Source organism: Molossus molossus, unplaced genomic scaffold, assembly GCF_014108415.1.
Source record: "Molossus molossus isolate mMolMol1 unplaced genomic scaffold, mMolMol1.p scaffold_m16_p_4, whole genome shotgun sequence".
Classification (NCBI taxonomy): domain Eukaryota; kingdom Metazoa; phylum Chordata; class Mammalia; order Chiroptera; family Molossidae; genus Molossus; species Molossus molossus.
In genome coordinates, this window is record NW_023425377.1 from 62,742,083 (window position 1) to 62,769,646 (window position 27,564).

At 57.3% G+C, this 27,564-nt stretch overlaps 2 protein-coding genes across 5 annotated transcripts; both read left to right on the forward strand.

The window, feature by feature from the left end:
- The first annotated feature begins 2,151 nt into the window (after positions 1-2,151).
- On the forward strand, positions 2,152-20,185 carry HR (HR lysine demethylase and nuclear receptor corepressor). Of its 4 annotated transcripts, none has more exons than XM_036241341.1 (21): positions 2,152-2,212; positions 4,426-5,047; positions 5,980-6,110; positions 6,256-6,906; positions 7,617-8,406; positions 9,682-9,811; positions 9,889-10,076; positions 11,473-11,640; positions 13,091-13,180; positions 13,355-13,470; positions 14,283-14,364; positions 14,730-14,893; positions 15,010-15,246; positions 15,459-15,624; positions 15,788-15,857; positions 16,058-16,188; positions 16,309-16,428; positions 16,526-16,641; positions 18,593-18,757; positions 19,142-19,258; positions 19,441-20,185. In XM_036241341.1, exons 4-21 carry the CDS (start codon positions 6,295-6,297, stop codon positions 19,501-19,503), a joined length of 3,525 nt encoding a protein of 1,174 aa, XP_036097234.1. In that variant the 5' UTR covers positions 2,152-2,212; positions 4,426-5,047; positions 5,980-6,110; positions 6,256-6,294; the 3' UTR covers positions 19,504-20,185. The 4 variants fall into 4 exon arrangements, with proteins under 4 accessions (XP_036097234.1, XP_036097237.1, XP_036097235.1 ...); XM_036241344.1 differs by having other exon boundaries at positions 11,476-11,640; XM_036241342.1 differs by lacking the exon at positions 5,980-6,110.
- Positions 20,186-24,856: 4,671 nt separating this feature from the next.
- NUDT18 (nudix hydrolase 18) lies at positions 24,857-27,472 on the forward strand. Its single transcript, XM_036240650.1, has 3 exons — positions 24,857-25,131; positions 26,051-26,264; positions 26,491-27,472. The coding sequence occupies exons 1-3, from the start codon at positions 24,970-24,972 to the stop codon at positions 27,081-27,083; spliced, it is 969 nt and encodes a 322-aa protein (XP_036096543.1). The 5' UTR covers positions 24,857-24,969; the 3' UTR covers positions 27,084-27,472.
- The last annotated feature ends 92 nt before the right edge of the window (positions 27,473-27,564 follow it).

Sequence of the window (27,564 nt, forward strand, 5' to 3'; positions counted from 1 at the left end):
TAAAGAACAGACTCGCCCTGGCCGGTTTGGCTCAGCGGTTAGAGCATTGGCCTGTGGTCCAGAGAGACCTGGGTTCGGTTCCCTCTAAGGGCATGTACCTCGATTGCAGTTTGTCCCCGGCCCTGGTTGGGTCATGTGGGTGGCAGCCACTCGTTGTGTCCCTTTCACATCGATGTTTCTCTCTCTCTCTCTCTCTCTCTCTCTCTCTCGTCCTCTCTCTCCCTCCCGCCCTGTCTGAACAAAAAATGGAAAAATGTCCTTGGGTGAGGATTAAAAAAAACAACACCAAAAAAAACCAGACTGGCATCTTATCTACTTTTGTATCCCAGCCAGGAACAAGTGGTGGTTTAGTCAAAGTGAAATATCATCATGCGTGTGAAGGCCCACTTAATCTCTGCTGTCTGAGCCTGAATGTCACCTCCTCCACGAAGCTCCCCACGACTTCCCCAGGGTGGGACTCGGAGTGCCTTGTAATCATGAACACACCCGACTCCAGGAGTCACGGGTTCTCAGCACAGGGCCTACTGGTGAAAGAACAAGTGCATTGAGTATAAGCTCGAGGGCGGGGGTGGCCTTGCTTTTGTCTTTGTGCCCTGTGTCTCCATGGTGCCCATCACAGAACCTTGAAAATGCCAGATCTCTATGACACACATTTGACAAATGGCGCTGCAGTTGTGTTGTATGGGCTCCAAGACATCTTGGGCCCAGAGAAGAAGGGGTGAAGAGAATTTCAGGTTCCGGGGCATTTCTGGCCGAGCACACCCGTGCTCTGAGACTGGGACATTGGGTGTGGGCTGGACTTCCCTGGGAGCGTGCCCTGTTCCCTCTGAGGATCACTAGACATCTGCCAGCACTGCCTCCCTCTGCATGGGCTTCCTGGCCCCTCCTTCACCCTCTCTGGCCTGGCCCCTAGAGGAAGGCGAGGCTGTGCTCCGGCCTGCCCAGGAGCCCAGTGTGCCCACTGCCGCCCCAGGCAGGATTAGGGCTGGGCTGCCCTTCCAACTGGCCTGAAGCACAGATGTGCCAGGCTCTGTGCTGGACACCGGGTGGGAAGATGAAGCAACCTAGTTCAGCGCACCCCGCCCCCTCGAAGCACATACTTCTGCTTGGCCCAGGTACCAACCCCATTTGATTTGTGCCTCAGCTTCTCCGTCCACCTTGCCTGTCCCTGAGGGCTTCCTTCATTGCTTCTGAGTCCCCAGGTGCAGGCGTCCCTCCCTTTCCTTTCCTCCCCACCGGCTCCACCATCCCTTGGCTCTTCAGGTGGCTCCTCTATCTCCCTGTCTCTCAGCCCTTCTCCCCCTGTGGCCCCTCCGCATCCTGATGCCCCTTCCCCAACTCCAGCCTCTATGTGCATTGGCCCTTCTGCTGAATTTTTAGCTGCCACTCTCAGTGGTGACAGCACAGGTAGCCCCTTGTTTCAACATAACTCTGGCCCAGGAGCTGAGTCGGGGAGTCCTGGCTGGCACTGCCCCACCCTTGAGGGGGTTGAAGAGAGGAGCAGTTAGGCCCTTGCTCCTTGTTCCCTGCCCAGCATCAGGAACTGGGACCCCCATAGCTGGGTAGGGGGCAGAAACAGGGCAGGAGGATGATGCCCACTGCTCAGGAAATCCTGGGGGCCAGAGCTGAAGCTACTAGGCTGGAGGTCCTGAACAGGGGCAGAATGAGGTAGCTTTCTCTGTGCGGTTAGATTGCCCAGAGAGGAGGTTGGGGGAAGGGGAGAGACGGTGGGAGGCAAGAACTGAGAAGAGGAATTAGGTCAGGGATGTGGGTGGGTGGGTGGGTGAGAGGGGACGTGGGCATCTGCTGCAGAGCTTCCTTCAGGCTCCAAAAGCATCTCCACACTTCCCTTCCTATCCCCTCCCCCCAGGTCCTGGGAGAATTGGTCCTGTATTTCCCCTCCCCCATGCCCCCGCCCCAGGCGTTGCCACAAGGGTGGGGGGTTGGGTGGGGGGAGGCCAGCCTCAGCTGTCTGAAGGATGGAGGGGCTGGGGAAGTAGGGCTAGGTGCCCAGACGGCCGCGTGTGTGGGAGGGGATGTCCTCAGATGCCCTCCACCCGGCAGTCCCCGCTCTGACGTGGGTGCCCCCCCTCTCCCCGCCCGGATTAGTGGCAGTTTGGCCTGACTCTCCGGGGCTCCTTCCCCCGCCCCCGCCTGCTGCCCTCCCCTGGGCAGGGGACTGCTCCGCCCGAGGGGCACTGTGCTTGCCCAGGTAAGGGGCTCTGGGGACAGCGTGAGGGCACTGGCTCGTGAGTGCTGCTGCCTTGTCGGCATGAATGTGTGCTCAGTGTGCATGTGTGCGTGTGTCAGTGTGTGAGGGGTTGCGGTGGGGCTGGGTGGGCCCACGCGTGTCTGGGGGTTCTGGTCAGCTTGCCTTTGTCCACCAATCCAGCATTGTGTCCACATGTTGTGTGGCTTCCCTTCTGTGTTTGTGTCTTTTGTGTGTCTCCTCAGCTCTGCTCTGTAATCAGGCACAGAAAAGCTGGCTCCCAGGGCTCTCTGGGCCTGTGGCATGGGCTGTGGAGCAGGATGGGGAGCTGGCTGAGGGTGGAAAGGGGCTCCTTCCCCCACCTCACCTCCCTCCGTGACCCTCTGGGCATTTCAGGGGTCTGTCCTGAGAGTCCTGGTCTAATCCAGAGTCTGTGACCTGACAAAACAGATACGGCAACTGGGGTGGGGTGGAGAGAGATTCTGTTCCTGCTCCCCTGGGACAGTCCCCATCCCCTTTGGGGATGACAGTGACAGGCCCTTAGGGCCCCTGGACAGCCCAGGCTCCCACCATCCTGCCCAGCTTCTTCTAGGCCCCAAACTGCAGTAATCTCCACTCCCCCCAAGACTCTCCCACAAGCTTCAGCTGCCAGAAGACACAGATGGGGGACCACAAGCACACCCCAGCCCCTATCTGCACCCTGGAGCCAGCTTGGGAGTGGGAGGCTGGAGTCTGGGGTCTTGGGATTGTAGTCCGTGGTAGACCCTCCACAATCATTGCCCTGGCACACTCAGCTCTGGCCACCCCTCGGGGGAACTGGGGGAGGAAGGGAGTGTTAATAACTCAGTCAAGTAAACAACCCCTACCAGCTTGCCCAGCCACAGAACTGGCCTCTGTGGGGGAGGCAAAGGGGCAGAGGGAATCCACACCAGCCTGACCCAAGGCCTGCCTGGGGTTAGTCCCTTCAGGCCTCGGGATTGCTCCTCTGCCCCTCAGCTGATGAAAGGACCCCTGCCTACCCTCCGGTCTCCTGGAAGGAAGGCTCCCCACTGGCTTTTCCTGGCTCCCCTCTCCAGGGATGGTGGTGTGACCTGGGACCCAGCTGGTCATCCCAGAAGTCATCCCTTCCATAGCATGGGGTGGGGGAGGTGCTGCCGCCTCTGCCGTGCACTGGGGAAGGCAGGCCAAGGATGGCTTCCACAAGGAGGCAGGGGAATCTCAGGGTGGGAGAGTGGGTGCCTGAGGGGAAGGGAAGCGCCCGTTGGGCGTGTGGGTTTCTGTGTGTGTCTGAATCTGTCTGTGTGTGTTTGAATCTGTCTGTTTGTGTCTGTGCTCTGGAACCACCCCCGCAGAGGAGCTGGGATGCTTCCTCGGGTGGAGGGTGCCCTGCTTTCCCATTTCCTCTCCTCCTCTCTGTTCCTTCCCAGGAGCCACTCCCGTGGGCTCCTCTCCAGTGCTGGGTCTGCAAGCACTAGGAACAGGGATGGGGCAGACCCCCGAATGTAAGGCTGGAGCAGGTGGAGGAGCGCATGTGGTCCCACCTCCCCTCCAGACACTTGGTGAAACTGAGGCCCTTAGAGCCGGGACAGACTAGAGCCTAGGCCCTCCCAGAACTGCTAACACAGGAAACTGTGTCATTTGGGCCCTGGGAGGGGGCTTGGGTCAGAAGGTGAAGAGCAGCTTGGCCAGGTGAGGAGGAGGCAGGGCAGACACCGCCAGCGGGGTGTGCCCATGTGCCAGAGCTGGAGAGGACCAGGAGCGAGTGGTCCAGCAGGCACAGGGCCGGCTGGCGTGGGTCACAGCGCCTATCACTGACCCGTGAGAACCCGACTGCCCCTGCCAGCTCTGGCACTGCCCCCTCGCAGCCGCTTGCCCTAGCACCCCAGGGGGCACCCCGCCCCACAGTGGCCTGGTCCGGCCCCTCCCGCCCTTTGCTCCAGTTCCCGGGCTTGGCACCTATAGTGAGGGTGCTGCCCGCCTGCCAGGCTCCGGGGCCGGGCCCACGGGAGGGTGGGGCGGCTGGGAAGCTGGCACGCTGCCTCCGGGGAGCCTCTCTCGGCAGGCGCCCGGGTGCCGCGGGGGGAGGGGGGAACAAAGGGCTCATTCTCCCCGTGCGCAGCCGGTGGCATCGCCGGGGCGTTGGCGGAAGCCCCCGGGGCCCGGGAGTGGGCAGGCCCAGGCGGGGCCGCCGAATCACGGGCTCCTGTTTCCCGCAGGGTGCTGGAGGAGGAAACCGGCGGAGCAGCTTCCCCACTCTCAGTTGCGCGTCTGGCGATGGCGATCAGAGGTCCTGCTGCGCTCTCTGCTGCGCTCTTCCTCCATTAGCCGCGCTGAGCCGCTTTGCGCCCTCGCTGGTGCCTCTCTGCTGGGTTCCAGGATCGGCGCCCCCTTCCAGGCACGACCCCCTCCCCCGGCCCCTCGGCCTTTCCCCCACTCGGCCGTCTCCGACCCGGGGCGCGCGTTGTCCCCGGCCAGACTCCCTCTCTCCCTCCGGGGACACCGCTCCCTAGCCCCAGCCCGGCCCTCCCCGCGGCGCAGCACGGAGTCTCCGCGTCCCATGGCGCAACCCACGGCCTCGGCCCAAAAGCTGGTGCGGCCGATACGCGCCGTGTGCCGCATCCTGCAGATCCCGGAGTCCGACCCCTCCAACCTGCGGCCCTAGAGTGCCCCCGCCGCCCCGGGGGAGAGAGCGCGCCAGCGCGCTGAGTGCAGAGCGCGGGGTAACGAGGCCTCACCCGCCAGCCGGGAGGCCCCGGAGCCGGCCCATGGGGAGCGGGCGTCCGGCGCTGGCCACGACGACCGCCACCGCCCGAGACGCACCTGGCCGGTGAAGCCCAGGTAAGCACCGAGAGGGGGTGCCAGGGGAGCGCCTACGGGGACACTTAGCTGAATCCGAGCCGCAACCGTAATGAGCTCCCCATATTCCTCTGGGCTGGGTCACACATCAGAGAGTTAGGGTGCCTGACCCGGCTGGGCCGCATCGGAGCGGTGGCCCCAGAAAACCCAAGAGCTCTCTGCCCCGGCTACATCCTGGGGCTTCACCCAGGGAGACACGAAGAGGCAGCGCTGGGGCTCCAGTGCCACCTGTCATCCTGGTCCTTTGCACGCACGTTCAATTTTCCCTCCTTTTCCTCTCTCTGGGGTGCAGCCCGCTTTCCCCGCCTCCTTCCCTCCCCCCAGCCAGGCTGCAGTTACTGCGGCCTCCGGTGGCCCTGGCACTGCCTGCTGGACAGGGGTAGCTTGACCCATCCCCGCTGAAGCCTCTTAATCCTCTCCTGTACTGGCTCACTCCTTCCCTTGGGGACGCGGTAGAGATCCCAGTCCCCAGCAGTCGTCCTGGGACTCTGTTTCAGAAGCCAAGAAACTGTAGAGCACTGGGAAGGGCAGAGATAGGCTGCCCAGGTGTGGTAAGCAGTACCAGCCAGCAGCCCTGCCTGGAGGCTCTCCCCAGTGCCTTCAGCCTGCCTAGCCTCCGCTCCCCCCCCCCCCCCAATAAGCCTGGGTGGAGCTGAGGGGTGGGGGTGGGCCAGCAGCATCCTCAAAACCACAGACTGCAATTTGGGAAGAGGTCTTTGAGGCCACCACTTTCCAAGCCCTGTTTTATACAATAGCACACTGAGGTCCAGAGGAGTGCCATGACTTGCCCAAGGTGACACAGCAGGTGACTGAGTCAGGCCTAAGATTCAATCTTCTTGTCCCCAGTGCAGTGACTTCCACCTAACTCATCTTTTGGGTTCTTGCCTCCATCTTTCCCCATGGCTTGTGGCCAGGTTCCAGGCTCTGTGAGGCATGTCACCCTAGAAATAGCAGTCTCTGCTGAGGGGCTCTGGCCTAGAAAGGCTGTCACATCCCAGGTGTTTGGAGGAAGGGGTGACCTTTCACACTGCAGCATCCCATCCAGGTGGGTCCTCAAGCTGCATGTGGGAAGGCAGTGTGGAGCCCAGCTGTGGGTTGGCACTTGCCTTACTGGTTTGAGCCGGGTGGTGCCCACTCTGTGCTTGGGGCAGAGTGCCTGAGAAGCTCATGTTTTGGTGGTTATGCTCCAGGGAACCTCTCTAGGAGAGCCCCATGAGGGCAGGAGAGTGATGGAGAGTACGCCCAGCTTCCTGAAGGATACACCAGGCTGGGAGAAGACAGCCCCTGAGAACGGCATCGTGGGACGCGAGCCGAATGCCCTGCCACGAGATAGCCTGCGTCGTGGGGCGCTGTGCCTAGGAGAGCCTACTCCCTTCTGGAGAGGTGTCCTGAGTACCCCAGACTCCTGGCTTCCCCCTGGCTTCCCCCAGGGTCCCAAGGACACGCTCCCACTGATGGAGGGTGAAGGCCCCCAGAACGGAGAGAGGAAGGCCAGCTGGCTGAGCAGCAAGGAGGGGCTGCACTGGAAAGAGGCAATGCTCACCCATCCACTGGCATTATGTGGGTCAGCATGCCCACCTCGCTATGGCCCTCTGATTCCCGAACATAGCAGTGGCCATCCAAAAAGTGACCCTTTGGCTTTCCGGCCCTTGCACTGCCCCTTCCTTCTGGAGACCAAGATCTTGGAGCGAGCTCCCTTCTGGGTGCCCACCTGCTTGCCACCCTATCTGGTGTCCAGCCTGCCCCCAGAGCGTCCATGTGACTGGCCCCTGGCCCCACACCCCTGGGTGTACTCAGGGGGCCAGCCGAAAGTGCCCTCTGCTTTCAGCTTAGGCAGCAAGGTGAGTACTGGAGCAGACCCTGCCAGGTACCTTTGTGGTCCTCAGGCAGCCCTGTCAGGGCCACACCACACGCCCATCCATTCTGATAAAAAATAAGGCAGCACCAGGAGCCAGTCAGCTCAGACAAAGCCAATGCCAAACAATTCCTCTCCTGAGCACCTCCATCTCAGTAGGCCTACCCCTGCCTTCAGGCCATTTCAGGGACTGACTCATCCATTGTCAACTCAGAACAAGGCCCTGGGAATTGGGACCTCAGAATTTGTGGTCTTGTTCTGGGAAAAGGGGGCAGACAAAGCCCTCTAACTGGGAGGGAGATGTGCAGGTAGCCTTACGGACATCTGTCTGGGGCGCCTCCCCCGCAGGCAACCCCCATGTCCAGGGGTGAGGTCTAAACTATTTTAAAACCAGTATGGTACAGGTTATCAAACAACCTGGATAGATCCTGGTGGCCCTTCGGCTGTGCCAGATATTACCCCTTTAGTTGCTGGATTGTGGGGCGGTCTGAGAAATCCTGGAGGATGACCTGGGGTGGCCAGAGCAGTAGGGTGGCACACAGGAGCAGTGCCCATTAACCAGTATGTGAGTTTTTCAGTATTTTCACAACCCTTAAGGCCAAACAGACACATACCTGCTGGTCGTCAAACGGCTCATTTTTTTAAAGCACTGGGAACCAAAGTCAGCAGTAGCTTAATTCTTTCTCCTCTCTTCAGGGTTTTTACCATAAGGATCCGAGTATTCTCAGGCTGGCGAAGGAGCCATTGGCAACTGTGGAACCTGGGTTGTTGGGCTTAGCCTCTGGTGGGCCTCTGCACAGGAGTGGGGAGGCAGAGTGCCCTGCACTTCACCAGAGGGACGGAGAGACAGGCCTTGGCAGGCATCAGAATCTTTGCCCACTTCTCCTGGGGCATCCAGACACTGTTCCCCGGACCCCCTGGCCCACTTGTCCCCCAGGCCTGGTTCATACTCTTGGCAATGTCTGGACTATACCAGGGGGTGGGGGCCTTGGGTACCAGCTGGGGCCATCAGCCACATCAAGATGCCCCTCTCCTGGGCCTCCCACCACCCAGGTGGGCTGCTACTCATCCTGCCCACCTGCTGGAGATGGAGGCCTTGGCCCTTGTGGGAAGTGCCAGGAGGGCCTGGAGGGGGGCCCCAGGGGGCCCAGTGAAGCCATCGAGGAAGCACACAAAGCCTCTGGTCCCAGGGCCTGCCCACCCAACCACCACACCAAGCTGAAGAAGACATGGCTCACGAGACACTCTGAGCAGTTCGGGTGCCCGGGAGGCTGCCCTGCGGATGAGGAGAGCCCAGCGGCCCCGCTTCGGGCCCTCAAGAGGGCAAGTAGCCCTGAGGTCCAGGGAGTGGTGGGCAGCCCAGCGGCCAAGCGCCCCCCTGACCCTTTCCCAGGCAGTGCAGGGCAGGGGGCCAGAGATTGGCAGGACGTCCTGGACTCATCATTGGGGAACAAGGCAGAGGCAGAACAGCATGATGACCACAGAGGTAAGGGTGCAGGGGAAGGGCTCCCCTACTTGGGAAGGGGCAGCTAAGACACTAAGATGGGGGTTTTGTAGGGAGGTGGGGTCAGCAGGTCCTTTAGGAGTGGATTGTACCAGCATCTATTGGGAGTTCTTCAGCATCTACAGGCCAGAGCCTTCAAGCAGAGGCTTCTATTTCTGTCTGCTTCCTTCCAACCCATGGTGTGTTGGTGGCAGTGTAATAACATGGTTTGGAGCTTGGGCTCTGGAGTCAGAGTGCCTGGGTCCTGACTTTGCTGACTAGTAGCTGCATGACCTTGGGCTGGTTGCTTCACTTCTCTGTGCCTCAGTTTCTTCATCTATAAAATGGGGATACAGATAACGCCTACTTCATAAAGACTTCTGCAAAGATTAAGTGATATAATTCACAGAAAAGGTTTTGAAGAATTCCTGGCACTTAGTACTCAATGAATATTCGCCTGTATGACGGTCTGTGGCACACATCCCTGTGTGGAGGACTGCCTCTCCCGGAGCCCCTGGTCCCGCTCCAGGAGCACACTGCTCTCTTAGCTGGACGGGTCATGGAAACTGAGTTTGGACTCTGCCAGCGTTAAGTCTTTGGGCACATCCTGGGCCCCTCTGTCATCCTGTGCCCTTCACAGAGAGTCCTGGTGCTGCTGGCTGCCGCCTCAGTTCTTTGGGATCACCTCAGGTTCTTGGCCCCCTGAACTGCTGGTCCTGAATGCGGACTCTCAGTGGCCCTGCCTAAGCACCCTGCACCTGGTGTGGGTCTGTCCACGCTCTTGTAGGCCTGTGCCTGGGCTGGGAAGCTGTTGGCCCCTTAGCCTTCTTGGGTTACTGCACCTGTGGCCTGTGTTGAAACTCCCCGGCCTTCTCACCTTCCGCGCCCTCCGTCCACGTTGGGATTGTCTCCTCACACTGTTACGCAGCCCACGGCTTTGCTAAGCCCAGGCGGAGCTGTCCAAAGTCTACACTGGTTGGATCCTGCACTCGGGTCAGGACCATCACCCCAGCTGCCCTGGCCTTGGGCTCAGTGCATCTGATCCTCTTGACCCATCAGTCATGTCAGGGCATTGTTAAGCTTCTCGTGTGGCTTTTTTTTTTGGTGAAGCTTCTAGCTCCCTGGTCCACTCTCATTGGTTCCAAGTCAGGCCTCATGGGCCTGGGCCTAAGGACAGGGCTGGTTCTGAGTGTGGACGGCTGGGTGCCAAGGCAGGGCCTGGGGTTTGCATAAGCCCAGGGAGGCCCAGACTCCTGATGAGCTGCATTGTCCCCTCAGGACCCCGAGAGGGCAAGGCCAGCCTCCAGGACTCAGGGTGTCGGGATGTGCCTTGCTCAGCTCCCCCAGCAGGCACTGCTCAGTGCCACAGCTGTGCCCAGGCAGCCTGCCACTCCCAGCAAGTATCCAGGTGAGCCCTTGCCCTTGGGTGTCCCCACATTCTTCTACTCAGGACTCCCTCCTCACCTTCCTCTGCCCTGTCCCCAGATTGTCTCGGGGAGGGGAGCAGCAGCAGGAGGAAGACTCAGCAGCCAGCTCCGAGGAGGGAGGAGGGTCTAACCCGAAGGCCGGGCTCAGTGTGGGCCTCGCCAAGCACCTTCTGAGTGGTTTGGGGGACCGACTGTGCCGCCTGCTGCGGAGGGAGCGGGAGGCCCTGGCCTGGGCACAGCGGGAAGGTGAGCAGCACCCACAGGGCACTGGGGAACCCAGGAGAGCCTGGTGCTTTCACAAAGAGCACGGGGACCTCAGAGTGTGAACCCCTCCCTCCCAGCAGCACTGTCTGTCCTTGCCTCCAGTTCAGGAGACGCCTGCCCTGCTTTGCCCTTATTCCCGGCTGAGGCTATTAGTCACCATGTTTTCTGAAGTTTCTGACCTGGGTGGGGGATGTTGGGAAGGTATAAAACCTGGTCCAGCCCGACTTGTCTAAGAGCTTTGGGGCTTGCTAGGGAACCAAGACTGAGTGCCAAGTGTCTGTAAGAGCACTGGGCGGGGGGGGGGGGGGGGGGGGGGCTCCCTGCGGGTGGCGAGGCTCAGGCCCAGGAGGCTGGTAGGATTTGGGCTGATGTTTGAGGCTGTGGAATCCCCCTAGCTCCCTCCTGCATCCGTTTCATGGCACTTCGAGAGCAGTGTGTTTGGGAAAACACACCCCTGTGGTCCATCACACCTGGGTGGAGGCCCGTTGATGGCTCCCTCTAGTCCCAGAAAGCCCAGCCCCTGTCCCCTTTTATCAGCCCCTGCCACTCCCTGAACCCAGATTCCCGGCACACCGCATCACCTCCGACCTGTGAGTCCTTCCCGGCTCACCTGGGCTTGTCCCCCCCTCCGGCGTTTGGGACTCTCTGTTCCTTCAGTCTGGAAGGCCCTTCTCCTCCCTTTCAACCTGGTGAATGAAATCTTTTCCCTCAGGCCCACTGTGAGCCTGCCCCCACCATCCCCACCCTTGGCCTTCTACCCCGTTCTCACATTCCAGCACCCATTCCGTGGTGCCTGCATCATTGCCGTGTTTATGGGTCCATCTCCCCTCGGAATGTGAGCACTGGGAGGGCCAGCACCAAGTGCTGACTAGCTCTGAGTCCCAGACCCTAGCCCAGGACAGCACAAGGTGTTTGTTGAATGAATAAATGAGCATTTGCTCACTGACACCCTTGCCTACCAGTGAGAGCCTAGTCTGAAACTGGGTGAGGGACGGCCTGCCTCTTAAGGTTTCCTCTTCGGATGCTGAGTCCCCTGAAGAAAGCCAACTCGGAGGGAGAGGGACGGGTGAAGGAATGTGTTGGGAGTGGAGTGGGTTGGTAACTGAGGGCCAGTGCGAACATCCATGGGGCAGGAACTGGGGCGATGGGGCCTGCATCAACCCTGGGAGGGTTTTCTGGAGACTGATGCCTCGGGAGTTTCTGCACAGGGGCTGCGGAATTAGTGGAGGGATCTGTGACGGGCTTGTTCCCCTTCTAGGGCAGCCCCTCGATGGAAACTGTTTCTTCTCCCCAACCCTGTCTGGAAGCTGCCACATGAGGACCTCAAAAGGGGCCTGTGGCTTGAGCCCTCTCTGACCCTGTTCTCTCCCATGGTCAGCAGGTCAGGGGCCAGCCAGGACAGAGGACAACCCAGGCATTCCAGGTTGCTGCAGCTGCTGCCACCATGGACTCTTCAATACCCACTGGAGATGCCCCCGCTGCAGCCACCGGCTGTGTGTGGCCTGTGGCCGCATGGCGGGTGCTGGGAGGGCCAGGGAGAAAGCAGGTAGGAAAGGAGTTGGGGCTAAGGATGGGAGGGCAGGGACTGGGGCTTCAGCAGGACTGCTCTAAGGTTTGTGGTCATTTCTTTTTATTTATTTATTTATTTTTGTTACAGATGTTTCTCCTTTTCCCCCCATTGACACCTTCCTCCCCCCTCCCCCCCCGCCCCGTCCCCAGCTTGGTTGTTCATGTCCATTGGTTATGCATACATGCATATAAGTTCTGTGGTTTATCTCCCCCCACCCTCTCTTCTGGGGATTGTCAGTCTGTACCCTACTTGGTTTGTGGTCATTTCTTGGCTGCCTCTCTCCAAGAACGCCTCCCTTCCCAGCCCCAGCAGCAGCCACCACTGCCCAGTGCCCCACAGAGCAGACCTTTCCCTCTCCCAGAACAGAGGCCGTGCCTGTGTCCTGGCCCACTGTTTTCTTTTCCTTTATTGACTTTTAGAGAGAGAGGAAAGGAGAGGGAGAGAGAGGTAGAAACATTGCTGAGAGAGAATATCGATTGGCCGCCTCCTGCATGCTCCCCACTGGGGATTGGGCCCTCGACCCGGGCTTGTGCCCTGACCAGGAATCAAACTGGTGACCTCTTGGTACATGGGATGATGCTCAACCACTGAGCCACACCAGCCGGGCCTTGCCCACTCTTAAAAGGAGACTAGTGACTCAGCAGTAGAGCATCGGCCTGCGGACCAATGAGTCATGGGTTCAATTCCAGCCAAGGGCACATACCTTGGTTGCAGTTTATCCCTGGCCCTGGTCGGGGTTGTGTGGGAGGCAACCTGTTGATGTGTCCCTCTCATGTCAATGTTTCTCACTCTCTCCCCCTCCCACTCTGCCTGAAGATAAATAGAAAAATGTCCTTGGGTGAGGATTAAAACAAAGCAAAGCAAAACAAAACAAAAAGAAATTGAGTTCCTGCTCTACACCTCCCATTTTGTTAGCTTGCACCTTTTTAAACCTTACAACATTGGGAAGTGGGTATTTTTGCCTCCATTTTCCAGATAAAAACTCAGGGAATTTAAGTGACTTACTCAAGGTCATACACTTGCTAAATGTCGGGCCCAGAATTTAGACTTCTGATTTCAAGTCCTGTTTTTGTTACGGTTCTTAGCTTTCTTTCCCTTGGCTCAACTCGGCCACTGGAGGGCTTGAAATTTCCCAGTGTTCTAATAGACACGGCCAAAAAGAGTTCCAGGGTCAGCAATGTTCAGAACACTGTATTCTACAGGGTCATTTTGGAGTTTTGCAACTCATATCAGCATATTCAAGTCTCTGTGTTCTGCAAGCAAAGGATCCTGTGTCACTGTTGAACCCAAGTGTCCCAGAAAACCCATGTTTTATGGATTGTCGAGCCCCCTGATTTAGATGTCAGTGCTCTTACCCTTCTTCCCTGACTTGACCTGTGCTTGCCTTGATTTCCTGACCTGCAGCTCCTCCCTTTCCACCCCACAGGCTCTCCGGAGCGGTCCACGGAGGAGTGTACCCGGGCGCCTGGGCACAGTGCCTCTTCCCTGATGCTCACCCAGTTTGTTTCCAGCCAGGGTGAGCCATTTTGGAGGAGTGGAGGCATGCAGGGGTGGGTCCTGGGGGAGACCAGCTTCCTGTTTGATGTCTCTTAGCCTCATGCCATGCCCTCCTGGTTGGTGAGATCAAGTAACACAGGGCTGCCTCCTGTCTGCGCTCACCACCCAACTCCGTCTCCCCTCCTCTTTCCAGCTTTGGCAGAATTGAGTGCCGCAATGCACCAGGTCTGGATCAAGTTTGATATCCGGGGGCACTGTCCATGCCAAGCTGATGCCCAGGTGTGGGCCCCTGGGGATGGGGGCAAGCAGGTAAGAAGCATGGGACAGGTGACCCAGGATTGCACAGTATGACTGCAAATTACTTACCTTGGCAGGGGTTGGCCCCCTTCTTTTGATGGGAATGAAGAGGGACATCAGGCTCCTTTCCACCCTCCCTTGGCTATTTGGGTCCATAGAGCCAGTGCTAACATTTGTCCCATTTCCCCTGCCCCCCACCCAGCAGAAGTCCTCACTGTGCGCCCAGAGCTCCTACCCACTTTGTGGGTGTTCCAGCTTAGCACTTGCCACATGGTGCCGGAGCTGCTTGCTTTACTGTCCTGTCTCTCCATGTCCCAGGCATGGACTCCTCCTGGTGAACGTTGGCTCGTTTTCTCAGTATTCCCTGCACCTAACACATAGCAGGTGCTAGATAGGCATTTTGCAAAGCTTTTATGAAGCCTATGTTTTTATTATAAAAGTTATTCATTCTAGAAATAGATTAGTGTATGCATTTTGCATCCCAGACCCCGTGCTATATACCCATGTGGAAAATCTGGAAAATACAGATAGATCTAAGGAAGAAAATGACAGTGGCCTATAATGCCACCATGATCGTTTTGACATCAGTAATTTGCCTATTTATTCAAGTCTATTCTAGTGTACTTTAGATCATACTGCATATAGAATTCAATGAGCGACTTTTTTCCACCTAATGTTGTATCATATAACATTTTGCTTCTTGTAAACATGATTTTAGGACTTACAAGAGTCTGTTGTTAATACTTGTGGGCTGAATTGGATTGAGTTGCATTTGCCATTTTTAAATCTCTGGTTGGATTGGGGGTGGTGGATGGGTTTAACAGAAGCAGCTAAATGAAAAAACCACCCCAGTTCCACAACCTTCCTGCAGCGAGGACACCAACAGGACCAAGGACATCAAAGAGGGTGAGTGGTCCCCTGCCCCTTGCTCAGACTGGGGTGGGGGTGCTGGGCCAGGGTGGGAAGAATTAAGAGAAATTGGAATTGCTTTAGCCACCCCTTCCCCCAACTGCTATTACTCTTCTCGTCACTCCAGAGAAGATAAATCTAAATAAAATCTAGGACAAGCCTCCCAGTCTCTCTCCAGCCAGATCCCCTCCGTTGGAGAGGTCTGGGGGCGCCAGCAGGAAAGCTGGTGGTGGGAGGCGAGCACCTGTGGACGCTGGGTAAGGCAGTGAGGAGAGAGCAGGCATCGCCAGGGATGAGGAAGGGCATGTGGGCCATGGAGCCTCGAGGGAAGGTGAAGCCTGCAGAGGTTTTCTCCTCAACAGAGACCCTGGACCCCGCAGAGAGCCCTGCAGAGGACCGTGCCAGCCGAGGGCCCCTGCCTTGTCCCTCTCTCTGTGAGCTGTTGGCCTCCACTGCTGTCAAACTCTGCCTGGGGCACGAGCGGATACATATGGCCTTTGCCCCTGTCACTCCAGCCCTGCCCAGTGTGAGCAAGGGCATGGGGGACCAGCGGAGGGCCTGAGGACAGAGGCTGGGCCAGCCCTCCCTGCAAGTTTGGCAGGTCCTGAGCCCCTCTGCCCTCTCTCGCTTCTTCCCCCACAGGATGACCGAATCACCAACATCCTGGACAGCATCATTGCGCAGGTAGTGGAACGGAAGATCCAGGAGAAAGCCCTGGGGCCTGGGCTGCGGGCTGGGCCAGCCCTGCGCAAGGGTCTGGGCCTACCCCTCTCACCAGTGCGGCCCAGGCTGCCCCCTCCGGGGGCTTTGCTGTGGCTGCAGGAGCCCAGGCCTCGGCGAGGCTTCCACCTCTTCCAGGATCACTGGAGGCAGGGCCAGGTGAGGCTCCTCCCCTTCCCACTTCCAGCCCTCATGACCTCGGCTGCCTTCAGGGCCTTGATCCCTAGGCCCAGGCAGACCTAGCCCATCACTTAGAGGGAGCAGCAGGGCCCGGTCCCCAAGCTGTTCTGGTGATCTCTACAACACACCCCAGCCTGAGCATGTTGGGCAGCCCATCTTTCTCCCCATGTCCCCCCCCCCCCCCACTACAGCCTGTGTTGGTGTCAGGGATTCAGAGGACATTGCGAGGCAGCCTGTGGGGGACAGAGGCTCTTGAGGCGCTTGGAGGCCAGGTGCAGGTGTTGACCCCCCTCGGGCCTCCCCAGCCTACAAACCTGGGCAGTGCAGCATTCTGGGATGGATTCTCCCGGCCTGAGAGTAAGTATCTTTCATGTGGGGTAGAGGGAGCTGGGAGCCAGAGCGGGCTGGCAGCAGAGTCCCTGAGTAACCCAGGGGGCAGCTAGAAGTGGAGACTAGGGCAGAAACAGGACTGTGTTGCTGTCCTGGGGCCAGGGCAATGGTCTTTCTGTGTCCTCCCTAGTTCGCCCGAAGTCATCTGAGGGCTCGGTCCTCCTGCTGCACAGAGCTCTGCGGGACGAGGACACAAGCAGGTGTGTATGGTACCAAGGGCTGGCTGGCCCTCCCTCTCCCTCCTAGACACCACCTGGCCCCTTGCCTTCCCTCCTCTCCTTACCCCTACCTGTGACCCTCGGCACACTGCTTGCCTCTGAGAGTTACCCCGGAGTCGGGGGCTTTGATGAGGTTTCTGGTACCTGGGTTGAGCCTGTTAGACATGACCCCTCCCCCACAGGCTGGAGAACCTGGCTGCCAGCCTGCCCCTCCCAGAGTACTGTGCCCAACATGGGAAACTCAACCTGGCTTCCTACCTCCCACCGGGCCCTGCCCTGTGTCCACTGGAGCCCCGGCTGTGGGCAGCCTATGGTAAGTATCCACTCCACTCCTGCCCAGTTCCTACCCCAATTCCTATCATCTCTGTGCCTGTACATCTGTGCCAAGGTGCTGGGACCTTTTCCCAACTGTCCTTTCTCTACCTCTGTGCAGGTGTAAGCCCACACCGTGGGCACCTAGGGACCAAGAACCTCTGTGTGGAGGTGACTGACCTGGTCAGTGTCCTGGTACGTGCTGAAGCCCCACTGCCTGCCTGGCATCGAGCACAGAAAGGTGGGTCCTCAGGCAGAAGGAGGGGTAGGGACAAGCTGCAGAGCGAGGTGCTGCGTCTGCCTGTCCTGGGCTCTCCTGAGCTGTCTTTCTCCCTCAGACTTCCTCTCAGGCCTGGATGGGGAGGGGCTCTGGTCTCCAGGCAGCCAAGTCAGCAGCGTGTGGCACGTGTTTCGGGCACAGGATGCGCAGCGCATTCGTCGTTTTCTCCAGATGGTGAGGAGGGAGCCGGGAGCCCACCCCTTTCCCTGTGCAGCCCTTCCACTCCCTAGGAGGGGGGACGCGAGCCCCAGAAGCTCTCCCTGTCTGTGTGTGTACCCTGTGTGCTCCCCGTCAGGTGAGCTGGACAGTCTCCGCTCACACAGGCATGTGTAGAGAGGCAAACAGACTTATGAGAGTCGTGCTGGGCACACAGAAAGGGCAAAGGGGTTAAGGTGGGAACAAATGATGAACTGGAAGCGGAGTTGCTGCAGGCTAGGCCCTAATTGAGGCCCGTAGGTACAGTTTTCTCAGTTAATTGTCACAACCACCCCGTGAGGTAGGTACTGCTGCTTTCCCATTTTGCAGATGAGAAAACTGAGGCCGAGTGTTGGAGCTGGGTCCTGAGCTTTTATGGCCGCTCCTGCCCCAGGTCACTACCCTGTGCTCCTCCTGGGGGCAGGGCGCCTCCCCTTCATGGGCAAAGAGAAGCCCACCTGAGATGCCCACATGCTCCTCTCCCTTAAGTTATCTACATGTCACGAGGAGGTGCTCCTTGAGGTGCTAGCAAGTAAGGGCTGAGGGAGGCCATGTGGGAGGCTGGCTCAGGCTGAGGGGCAGGGAAGGAGAAGGTGAGCAGGAGGCAGGAAGGTCAAGGGGACTGGGGGTCAGTGTTGAGGTTAGGGTAGGTCCAGTGATTTCAAAGTCCGGCTGAGCTCTGACTGTCCTGGGGAAAAAAATGTTTACCAAATGTCCCCCTGCTAAGGCACATGCTCACATGCAGACATACAGATGTTAATATGGCTGTCCACTACCCTCCTGCCCACAGGCACACACATCTGCAGACATGTTGACAGACACATGTAGACCTGTTGATGCACACACAGATGCTGGAACACATCTGCAGAGGGGAGCAGACAGAGCATCCCTTCATACACACATGGTCTCATCTAGTCTGGGTGTGGCAGGCTGTGGGCAGTCCCATATGGCCAAATCTAGTGACTCATGGGGAAGGTCTGAGGGGTGTATTCTCACTGGGTGGCCTGGGAAACACTGCTCTAGCTCCAGGATGGACTTGAACTTCGGGGCGGGGGGCAGGGACAAAGGAGCTTTAGTACCTGCCTGGAGCTACCCTAGGGTCCAACCTGGCTCACCAGCTTTCCCTCTCCCCATGACCTAGTCTTAGACCCCTGAGCCCTAAGCCCAGGGGCCATTGCTAAAGTCCTACCTGAAGGGGTGGATTTTGCTGGTGGCCAGTTGGGGCATGATGCTGGTATTCCCTGGGCATCTTCTTCTCTGGCCTCTGCCAGGCCCTGTCTGCCCAAGGGGCTCCCTGCCCTGGTTTGGCTGGTGAAGCGCCGCCGCCGCCACCATAGCTGCGCTTTCTTCAGAGGCCTGGGCCTGAACTGGCAAGCTGCCCATCCACTGAGAACCAGAACTTACGTGTGTCTTTGCCCCTTCTGAATCTGGGATCTTAGAAGAATCTGGATGGTCTCTCCAGGAACATACAGCTACGTAATCACCTAAAATTTAGCACACGATTCGGCATGTTCCCTGGAATCCAGGTTAAGAGCTCCTGGTGTAGAGAGTCCATGAGTCGAGACTGTCCAGGGTGTGTTCCCGGGTTTTGGAGAAAGGGGTATGCTTGAGTGAGGTAGGAGAGGGCCCAGGGCCAGGGACACAGGCTCTTCAAGTCATCTGGCATCAGGAAGAGCAGGGATTTAGATCCCCAGCCACAGAGCCCTTAATGCTTTCCTCTAAGCTCCTTTCAGCCAGATCTGTCTGCTGACATGCGTGGCCCTGGCCCCTCACCCAGCCCCGTCCTCTCCCTCCTATGCTTCCCCACTTGCTCTTCGGGACTTGAATACTTCAGCTCTTTCCAGTGCCCAGCCCCCCTGCCCTCCTACAGCCCTGCCCTTGCCTTTCTCCCCCCTCCCCGCCTTGCTCATTTCCCTTTCTCTTCTTTGAGGTATGTCCGGCTGGGGCAGGCAACCTGGAGCCTGGCACCCCAGGAAGCTGCTACCTGGATGCAGGGCTTCGGAGGCGCCTGCGCGAGGAGTGGGGTGTGAGCTGCTGGACCCTGCTGCAGGCCCCCGGAGAGGCTGTGCTGGTCCCTGCAGGGGCTCCCCACCAGGTGTTTCCCCGGTGGGCCAGGGGCTCTGCTGAGAACTCAGAATGTCAGAAGCAGCAAGAACAGCAGCACAGTGATACCGCATTCCCCACCTTTTAGATCCTTGTCCTTCTCAAGGCCTGGAGATCTAGGCAGGGCAGGAAGCCACACTCCCATTGTAGCGGTCTTGAACTGGGCTTTGGGCCCTCGGGCACCTTCTCTGGCATCCCCTTGGCCTGGTTTTGGCCACGCCCTTTGGGGTGCTGGTGCTGGATCCTGAGCCTCCGTTCTCGGAGATCTGGGTGGGGTTATTATGGGGAATAGACCTCAGGGCCCAGCTGGGCAGTGGGAGGGATGGGTGATCCAGAGTGTCCACTCACCCTCCTGTTTACCTCCTTCCTGGCACAGGTGCAGGGCCTGGTAAGCACAGTGAGTGTCACTCAGCACTTCATGTCCCCAGAGACCTCCGCCCTCTCTGCTCAGCTCTGCCACCAGTCCCCTGACTGCCACCTGCTTTATGCCCAGGTGAGTATGACACTGGCCTGGAAGCTGGGTGTGCTTCCCAAGTCCTCCTGTGGCACAGCTGGGTGGCATAACAGATATAGGTCTGTGCCAAGCAAGCGGCCAGCCTGGGCCCAGGGAGGGTGTGCTTGTGGGGAGAGTCCATGAATGTAATTGTTACCCCTGTTCCTCTCTTTTTCTCCTAGATGGACTGGGCTGTGTTTCAAGCAGTGAAAGTGGCTGTGGGAACCTTGCAGGAGGTTAAATAGAGGGATCCCAGGTGTCTGGGGTAGTAGGTAGGGGTGGGGGGCAGGTAGACCAGGTGTTCAGCTTGGGCACAGCATAAGCAGAGAATGACACTGGGACTTGGGGATTTCTGGTCAATTCCACAAGCACCACTCTGGGTACCAGCAGAGTACCCTAGTTTCCGCTCCTAACCTGGGCCCTAAAGCCAACAACTGTAGTGCCACTGAGGTTCACACCTGTCCTTCACAGGCTGGCACCAACTCTGCCCGTGCCCCTCTCTATAATACCAGGCTCACACTGGGGGTGACTGGCTCCCTCCAACCTCTGCCTCCAACCCAAGAGACAAATAGACTTTCCTTGGGGGACTTTGGGAATCACTCTGGCTTAAGCAACACCTTCTGCTGCCTCATCCCCTGCTGTCCCATCTGTGCCAAGCTCTGTCATAATACCCGCCTCCTCACGGGGTCTGGGTGCCCCTCGCATTGCAGGCATGCTAGACAGGGGCCACCAAAATCCGGCCCTCTTTCCCGAGGGAGGGCTGTGAAGGTGGGGAGGGGGTGGCCTCAAAACACTACCCAGGCTTGGCCAGAGGGAATGATAGGGGCAAGGCCCCTGTTCTTACTCCCTTCTCTCTCACCTCCCTCCTTCCTGTTTTCCATTAAAGTCTGTTGTTTTGTGAAAGCTGCCAGTGTGGTGGACCCGCTCCTGCAGGCCGCGTGGGTTGGGGAGGGAGGGGAGGCACGGGAATGGAACTGAGTGGGCAGGAGCTGGAGCTGTCCATGACAGGGGCCTCAGACACTCTGCTGGCTCTTCTTCCCTGGACCTGGGTCCTTCTCTCCCACTGGGGAGCAGATGAGTCCTGAGGATGCTTGCGACAGTGATAACAGCAAGGCAGAGCCCTGGGACACAGCAGCAAAGTGGCTTTGAGCCCCAAACCTCCCGAATACTCCAGGCTACCCCATCTCTTCCATCTGATCTGATCTGGAGCTCAGGAGTGTGGCTCAGGAGAGCCCTTGCCCAGGGCTTGGCCTGCTGCCAGAGACAGCTGGCAGCCCCTCCCCAACCCCAGGGCCCTCCGGTGTGGCTCTGCCCGCTCCCCTGCCCTAATACATCTCAGCCCCAACATGCTCCCTCTCGTCATACATAATTGTTCTGCAGTGGTTTGGGAATTTTTTTAAATAAAATAAATTTTTTTTATTATAAATGTAACACTTTCAAAACGTTTAGAAAATAAGAAAAGTCATTTGTAAGCCTACCTCCACTCACCCTCAACCCAACGACTACTAGTATTTTGGTGTATTTCCTTCTAGTATTTTCTCCAAGGATCTGTTTTACACATAGTTGAATTGGTATGCTTTTTACTTGGTTTCTTTCTTTTAACAAACACTATTGTGATTGTTTTCTGTGTCGCTACCTAGCCTTCATTATTAATGACTGCTCATATTCCCTTAAGTGGCTTTGCCATGATTTATATAACCATCCCTCATTTAGAAAAAAAAAAAAATTAGGCTTCTTCATTGTCTGTAAAGCTACGTTATTTTCATGTGATAGAAAAACAAAACTTTTACACTTTACTGTGCCACTGTTTTCATTTAAGTGATTTCACTTAATCCCTTATCATGATTTTGAGGTTGATGTTATTTCCATTATACAGAAGAGGAAACAGGCAGGCTGGGGGTAATTGGGTCACCCAAGGTCACACTGCAATTTTAGTGGCAGAATTGGGATTTAAACTAAGTGTCCTGACTCCAGCCGCCTCATTTACTTAGAGCTTAATGGCCTTTGCAGATGGCTTTGCTGTCTTCTCTGTCCTCCTTCCAATATAGGCACTTATAGGTGATCATGTTTCAAGTGGCACTGAGTGACCCATCCCTACCTACACTTCACCTTACATAGCCTTGTCCTGATGTCACCCCAGCACACCAAATTCAAGGTCCTTCTTCTGAGAAGATGGGGATGGCTTGGTCACTGGTCCTCTTTCTTCCCCACAGACCTCTTCCCCTGTGGGTCACAGCATCATCCAGGTCATATTGGGTCTGACTCCATGCAAACAGCAGGTAGACCAAATGTCCCAGGACTGGACTGGGAATGAAGCCAGTCCAGGTGGGGACTGGCTTTGAGACTTAAGGCACTCGGTGACCCTCTTCCTCGTGGATGCTCAGCTGGTCCTCCACCCCAGTCCAGGCCTGCCCTTTGGGTCTCTGCTTTTCCCGGAGCCCCACTGTCCACCTTCACCTCCAGGCCCTCTCACTGGCCAAGACAGCATAGAGGCACACCCTCAGTGCTAGAAGTGACTCCGGGTGTGTGTATTCAATGCTACCTCTTTTTTATAGAGTACATTTTTTATTTTTAGACTTTTAATTTTGAAATGATTGTGGATTTACAATTGAGTCACAAAGATAGTACAGACAGTTCCCAGTTGCCCTTCAACCAGCTTCCTCTCATGTTAACATGGTACGTAACCATGGCACAGTGATCAAAACTAAGAAATTGGTTTCCGTACAACACTATTAACTAAGCAACAGACTTTATGGGAATTCACCAATTTTCCACTAATGTCTATTCTGTTTCAAGATCCATTTATGCCTGCCTGCATCTTACAAATGACCCCGAGGGTCAATGAGGCTCCCAAGGTCACAGCAAGCTGGCAGCAAAGCCCAGGCTAAAGCCAGACTTCGTCCCTATACCTGGGACTACTGCCTTCCTTACCTTTCCTACTTTGACAAGGGACAGGGTTTATTGCCATGTGATCAGCTCTAGTGTCGCAGACGCCCTTGATCCACCCTGCCTGCCCATCCTATCCCTGTCTCTGAGGTTGCCTCCACCACCTTTCTGTACACATGCTCACATACATATGTGGGTCCATGTGCGCTGGAATGGCTGGCTCAGAGTCACTCTCATGGGCGCTGTGCTGTGTGGACACGCTTGTCCACTCCACTGCACGGCCACTGGCTCCTGCCAGTGGTCTTCCCTCTCTGGAAATGAAGGGCACAAGGCAAACTTGATGGAGACCTTCCTTTGTTTCCAGTTCTGAAGGTTTCTATCTCAGGCCCCACATGCCTCAGCTTTCCCTATTCTGTCTTAGTGGCTCTTCTGCCTAAGTCTGGGGTGTGCGCTCTTCCTTCCAAAGCCTTGAGAAAATCCGCTTTCTGTTGTCTTCCCCAGCTCTCAGGAAAGGCTGGTACAAGCCCTGGAGGGCCTTGCCTGTGCCTCCCTTCACAGTTTACAAGCTGCTTTCTTTCTTTTTTTTTTTTTCTTGCATTTATTTTCAGGTAGAGCGGGAGGGAGAAAAGGACGGTGAGAGAGAGAGAAACATAGATGTGAGAGAAACACATCGAGTGGTTGCCACCCACACGACCCCAAATGGGGCTGGGGACAAACTGCAACTGAGGTACGTGCCCTTAGTGGGGACCAAACCCGGGACTCTGGTCTATGGGCCGACGCTCTAACCGCTGATCCAAACCAGCCAGGGCACAAACTTTCATGTTGCCTCATGTGTTCGTCACCACAGGGGTGATTAGGACCACTTCAGAGGAGTAGAGTACTTTTCCCAGTGATAATGGGGGCAGTGGAGCCGTGGTTAGTTACAGTCTTTTCTGTTCTAGGCAGTCAGGCTCTATGGTGTTTATCTTAGGCGGCCTGTGAGGCTCTCACAGTCCTGCCTAGACATGACCTCATTCTCTCTCAAATCATCCCAGGAGGCAGAAAGGAGTCTGGGACCAACGCTGTCCCCACTTCACAGATGGGAAAACTGGAGGATACACACACACACACACAGAAACTATGTTGATAAATTGCTCTGCAGTTCTGGGGTCCTGACTCTCAAGCCCAAGTTCAGCTGTTTGGGAGGCAAGAGGTCTGGGACTAGGGGCAGCAGTGTTCACCAGTGCCTCAAAAGATTGTGGGCCCACCGGGAATCCCCCACAGCCTAATACAGGGCCCTGCCTCCAGGGATCTCACAGCTCCGTGTGTGAGAAGAGCCTAAGAAGGCAGATCTGGCGTGACTGGGATTCCTGAGAGTAAAGTCTAGTTCCGTGGTGGCCCTGGAGGCACATTTCATGGAAGTGGGCCTTTGTGTTGTAGCAGTAAGTGCTGTGGCCAGGAGGGCCCAGCTGGGGCTTGGGAGGAGTTGGTGTGCTGCCTAGTGACAGTGACTTATGTTGAACAGCCATGGAGTTCCTCCCATGACATCTCACCTTCCCAAGAACCCTGGGAAGGAAGAGCTGTTGTGAGCCAACTCTACAGATGAGGAAACTGAGGCTCACAACTTATCCAGGGACACAGAGCCAGCCAGTGAGCAAAGGCCTGGCACCTGGCTCCAAGTCCAATGCTTTGTCTGCTCCACCAAACGACTGTTCCCCGCCTCCCCCCAAAAGGGAGGTGCACAAAGCCAGTAGGAGGGAAAGGAGAGACCTAACTGAGGATTCCAGATTTGGCTGGCTTCACAGTTTCACTCCAGCTGGCCCTGCCTTCCTGTCCTGAGAGGTGGTTAAGGGAAGTTCTGAGGAGGAAAGGTCAGGCTGGGAGAGAAGGAGGAGTTTGCCAAAACCCACACCCTGCTCTCAATGCAGCAGGCTGAGCCAGTTGGGTGTGGGGGCAACAGAGATGAAGGAGCAGGACCTGGCCCCTGCTCTAGCAGGGCTCTCAGGCTGCAGGGTAGAGAGGGCACTGAAACAGCATGGGCCCCCTCCCTGCCCCCAACCCCCTTTTCCTATTGCCAGACACACCTTGACCATCCCAGTCCTGCTCCCTCTCTCCTCTGAGCGCTGTCACACCTCCAGCCCAAACCAATCATTTAGTACTTGGCTTATAATAACCCCGAGCTGACTTTTTACTGTAAGTCCAAGTCTACCTTTCCAATTAGATAAGAACGTCCTCCAAGGCAAAAGCATATATCCTCTGTTACTGTGACACTCAGTACGTTTTTTGGTGAAAAAAGGTTATTTGGAAAGTGATCGTGTTGAGCAATGTAGTGGTGTCTATGACACAGCTGGACAATGCGTTACAGCCGCGGCCCCAGGCCTCAGTGACGTTATTCAGCTTGTTGTGACGTCACCGTCGCCGGCCACGGTAGCGCTCCGCAGCCTGCAGGCAGGATGAGGTAACCGTCAAAACCGGTGCGGACCTGTGCGCGCGGGAGAAATTAGCGAGGCTGGCTGCTAGCGGCACCAGGAGAGGGTGAGGAGAAAAGGACAGAGAAGCCGAAGCCCGGAGGTGGCCGCACTGCTTGCGGGGTGCCTGGCCCCTTACAGACTGGCCCCGCCTCCGCGGGGACCTGCGCCGGCCAGCCACTCAGGGCAGGCCGCGGGTTCGCGCAGCCTATCAGCGACCGGGGATCGGCCGGCGCTTCCGCGTTCGCGAGCACGCCCGGCGCGAGTCCGCGGGGTGGGGGACGAAGGCCCCGGCAACGCACCGGGGCGACCTCTACGTCGCTCCCCACCTGGCTCATCGGGTCTGCAGGCCAAGGCCGCCGCCTCCCAGGGCACCAGATGGCCTCGGAAAGCCTGGAGAGGGAGCTGGCGGCGGTGCTGGGGGGTCAGGGGCTGTGCGTGCAGAGCTGTGACTCGGAGCCGGCTGGGGAGCTGCCGGCACCGGTGAGGCTGCGGAGGAACGTCTGCTACGTGGTGCTGGCCGTGTTCCTCAACGAGCAGGTGAGCGCCCGCCGCCTGGGCCCGGGGCGCGCAGCCAGCCCGGTGTGGATGGAGAACCTACCACCAGCGGCCACCGCTTCTTTGTGGGTGGCTTCCCAGTTTTGCAAAGCACTGTCACACAGACATCTGAGCCTTGTGCACCCAACCCTGCAATTGTCAGATGCACAGAGGAGAAAACCGAGCCCAGGAGCCTGTTTGTGTCATCCCAGTAGGCCTCAGTTCCTTGTGGGGAGGGCTGTCTTATTTCATTCTTACTTTCCCCTGAATCTAAGTAGCACAGTGCCCCCCGTGGCGGAGTGGGCTCTCTCAAAGATCTGTCCGGTGCTGCAGAGACCTCCCCAGGGTCCCACGGCCCGTAATGGCACAACCAGGGCTTACACTCGGACGGACGTTCTCGCCCTTGTGTGTTGCTCCTTTTTGCGTGCATCTCAGTACAAGTTGCTGTGACAACAGCTAGAGGGGGCTAAGGCCATAGGTAGGAGTTGTATGGGCTGGGGGTGGGGGCATGTTTTAAAGCCTAGACTCCAGAGTGAGGACAGTCCGCGGCAGTTTGTGAACCAAGAGGGGAGGTGAGAGATACAGTGACAAATGCAGACAGTACAGGACACATGGCAGCCTTCACTATGGGGCCTGTTCCCCAGACCCTGAAGCAGCTCCCAGGAATCTGAACCCCTTTCTGCAATGGAAGTCTGAATGCAAAGGGGTAAACTGCAGAGAGGAACAGCTGCAGCTGGCAGCCAAACAAGGGCCATTCCCCAGCAGAGCTCAATAGTTTGAGGGTGTCCACTAGTAAGGGAGTACTGGGCAGCTGTGTGTAAGATAGGAGCCGGCCCCAGGGCAAGGGAAGGCTGCTGGCTGTGCCTTTCCTTTGTAGCTCCCAGCCTGGCTGTGTGAGGGTGAGGATTTTCTCTCCCCTCAGGACGAGGTGCTACTGATCCAGGAGGCCAAGAAAGAGTGCCATGGGTCGTGGTACTTGCCCGCGGGGAGAATGGAGCCTGGGGAGACCATCGTGGAGGCGTTGCAGCGGGAGGTGAAGGAAGAGGCTGGGCTGCACTGTGAGCCTCTGACACTGCTGTCTGTGGAGGAGCGGGGCCCCTCCTGGATCCGCTTCGTGTTCCTTGCTCACCCCACAGGTACAGCACATCTGGTGGCAATGTGGGCAGGGAGCAGTTGACACCTTTCCCCCAGCTCGTCGTTTGGTGAGGTGAGCCCCTATTCTGGGTGGTACAAGCCTGGCATCTCCATATTCCAGCCTGGGTGTCAGGGTTAGAATGCCTTGGAGGTTGTTGACTCTGCCAGGCCTAACACTTCTCTCAGCACAGACCCTTTCCCTCACCCCATCCCCCTCGTCTCCCCCAGGTGGAGTTCTCAAGACTTCCAAGGAGGCAGATGCAGAGTCCCTGCAGGCTGGCTGGTACCCGCGAACCTCCTTGCCCACTCCTCTGCGAGCCCATGATATCCTGCACCTGGTTGAGCTGGCTGCCCGGTACCGCCAGCAGGCCAGGCACCCTCTCATTCTGCCTCAAGAGCTTCCCTGCAGTCTTGTCTGTCAGCGGCTGGTGGCCACTTTTACCAGTGTCCAGACGGTGTGGGTGTTGGTGAGCACAATGGGGGTGCCTCACTTGCCCATCACTGCTTGTGGTTTCACCCCCATGGAGCAGAGGGGTGGCATCAAGATGGCCATCTTGCGACTGCTACAGGAGTGTCTGACTCTGCACCACTTGGCAGTGGAGACGAAGGGGTTGCTTGGACTACAGCACCTGGGTAAAGACCATACAGATGGCATCTGCCTCAATGTGCTGGTAACAGTGACTTTTCGGAATGCAGGTATCCAAAATGAGCCCCCAAAGGTTTGGAGTGAGAACTTCTTTTGGTGGAAGGTGGAAGAAGACCTGCAAAGCCAGCTCTTACAGAGGCTTCAGGAATCATCTGTTGTCCCAGTGAATAGATAGAAAGGTGCCACGAGTGGACAAGGAGCTGCCATCTGTGCTGCTTCCACCATGGTTTCACCTCCCTCTTAGGGAGGCAGGAGTTTGGCATCAGGGATCCTGTTGTATTGGAAGCAGAACAGTTTTCCTGCTTCTCAGAGGGACTTTTATCTCTCACCGCAGAGCAGGACACTACATTGCACCAGAAGGGACAGCGCCTTTAACCAAGCAAGGAGGCCAGAGCTCAAGGACCCAGCTGCCTGGAGGCAAAATGAGGGCACTGCTCACTAAGGGGGATGTGAAAACTTTCTGACCCAGAGACAGCATCTTTTTATTTTCTGCACCAGATTCTCAGGCACTAAGAATATGGAGGGGGGCGGGTGTCACTACAGAAGAATGGACCCCTTGCTGAATAAATAGGTATTGCTTACTTTGCCTTCTCACCTACATGTGTCTGTGGGGAGGAAGTGAGCAGGAAGCTGGACTGTCCTCAGAAGAGAAGCTC

Excerpts from the sequence above, each read along its gene's own strand:
- HR (XM_036241341.1), top strand. The coding sequence starts at position 6,295 with ATGGAGAGTACGCCCAGCTTCCTGAAGGATACACCAGGCTGGGAGAAG. Across the intron at positions 6,907-7,616 it reads CTTTCAGCTTAGGCAGCAAG|GGTTTTTACCATAAGGATCC; the intron begins GTGAGTACTGGA and ends TCCTCTCTTCAG. Across the intron at positions 16,642-18,592 it reads TTCGTCGTTTTCTCCAGATG|GTATGTCCGGCTGGGGCAGG; the intron begins GTGAGGAGGGAG and ends CTCTTCTTTGAG.
- NUDT18 (XM_036240650.1), top strand. The coding sequence starts at position 24,970 with ATGGCCTCGGAAAGCCTGGAGAGGGAGCTGGCGGCGGTGCTGGGGGGT. Across the intron at positions 25,132-26,050 it reads CCGTGTTCCTCAACGAGCAG|GACGAGGTGCTACTGATCCA; the intron begins GTGAGCGCCCGC and ends CTCTCCCCTCAG. Across the intron at positions 26,265-26,490 it reads GTTCCTTGCTCACCCCACAG|GTGGAGTTCTCAAGACTTCC; the intron begins GTACAGCACATC and ends CGTCTCCCCCAG.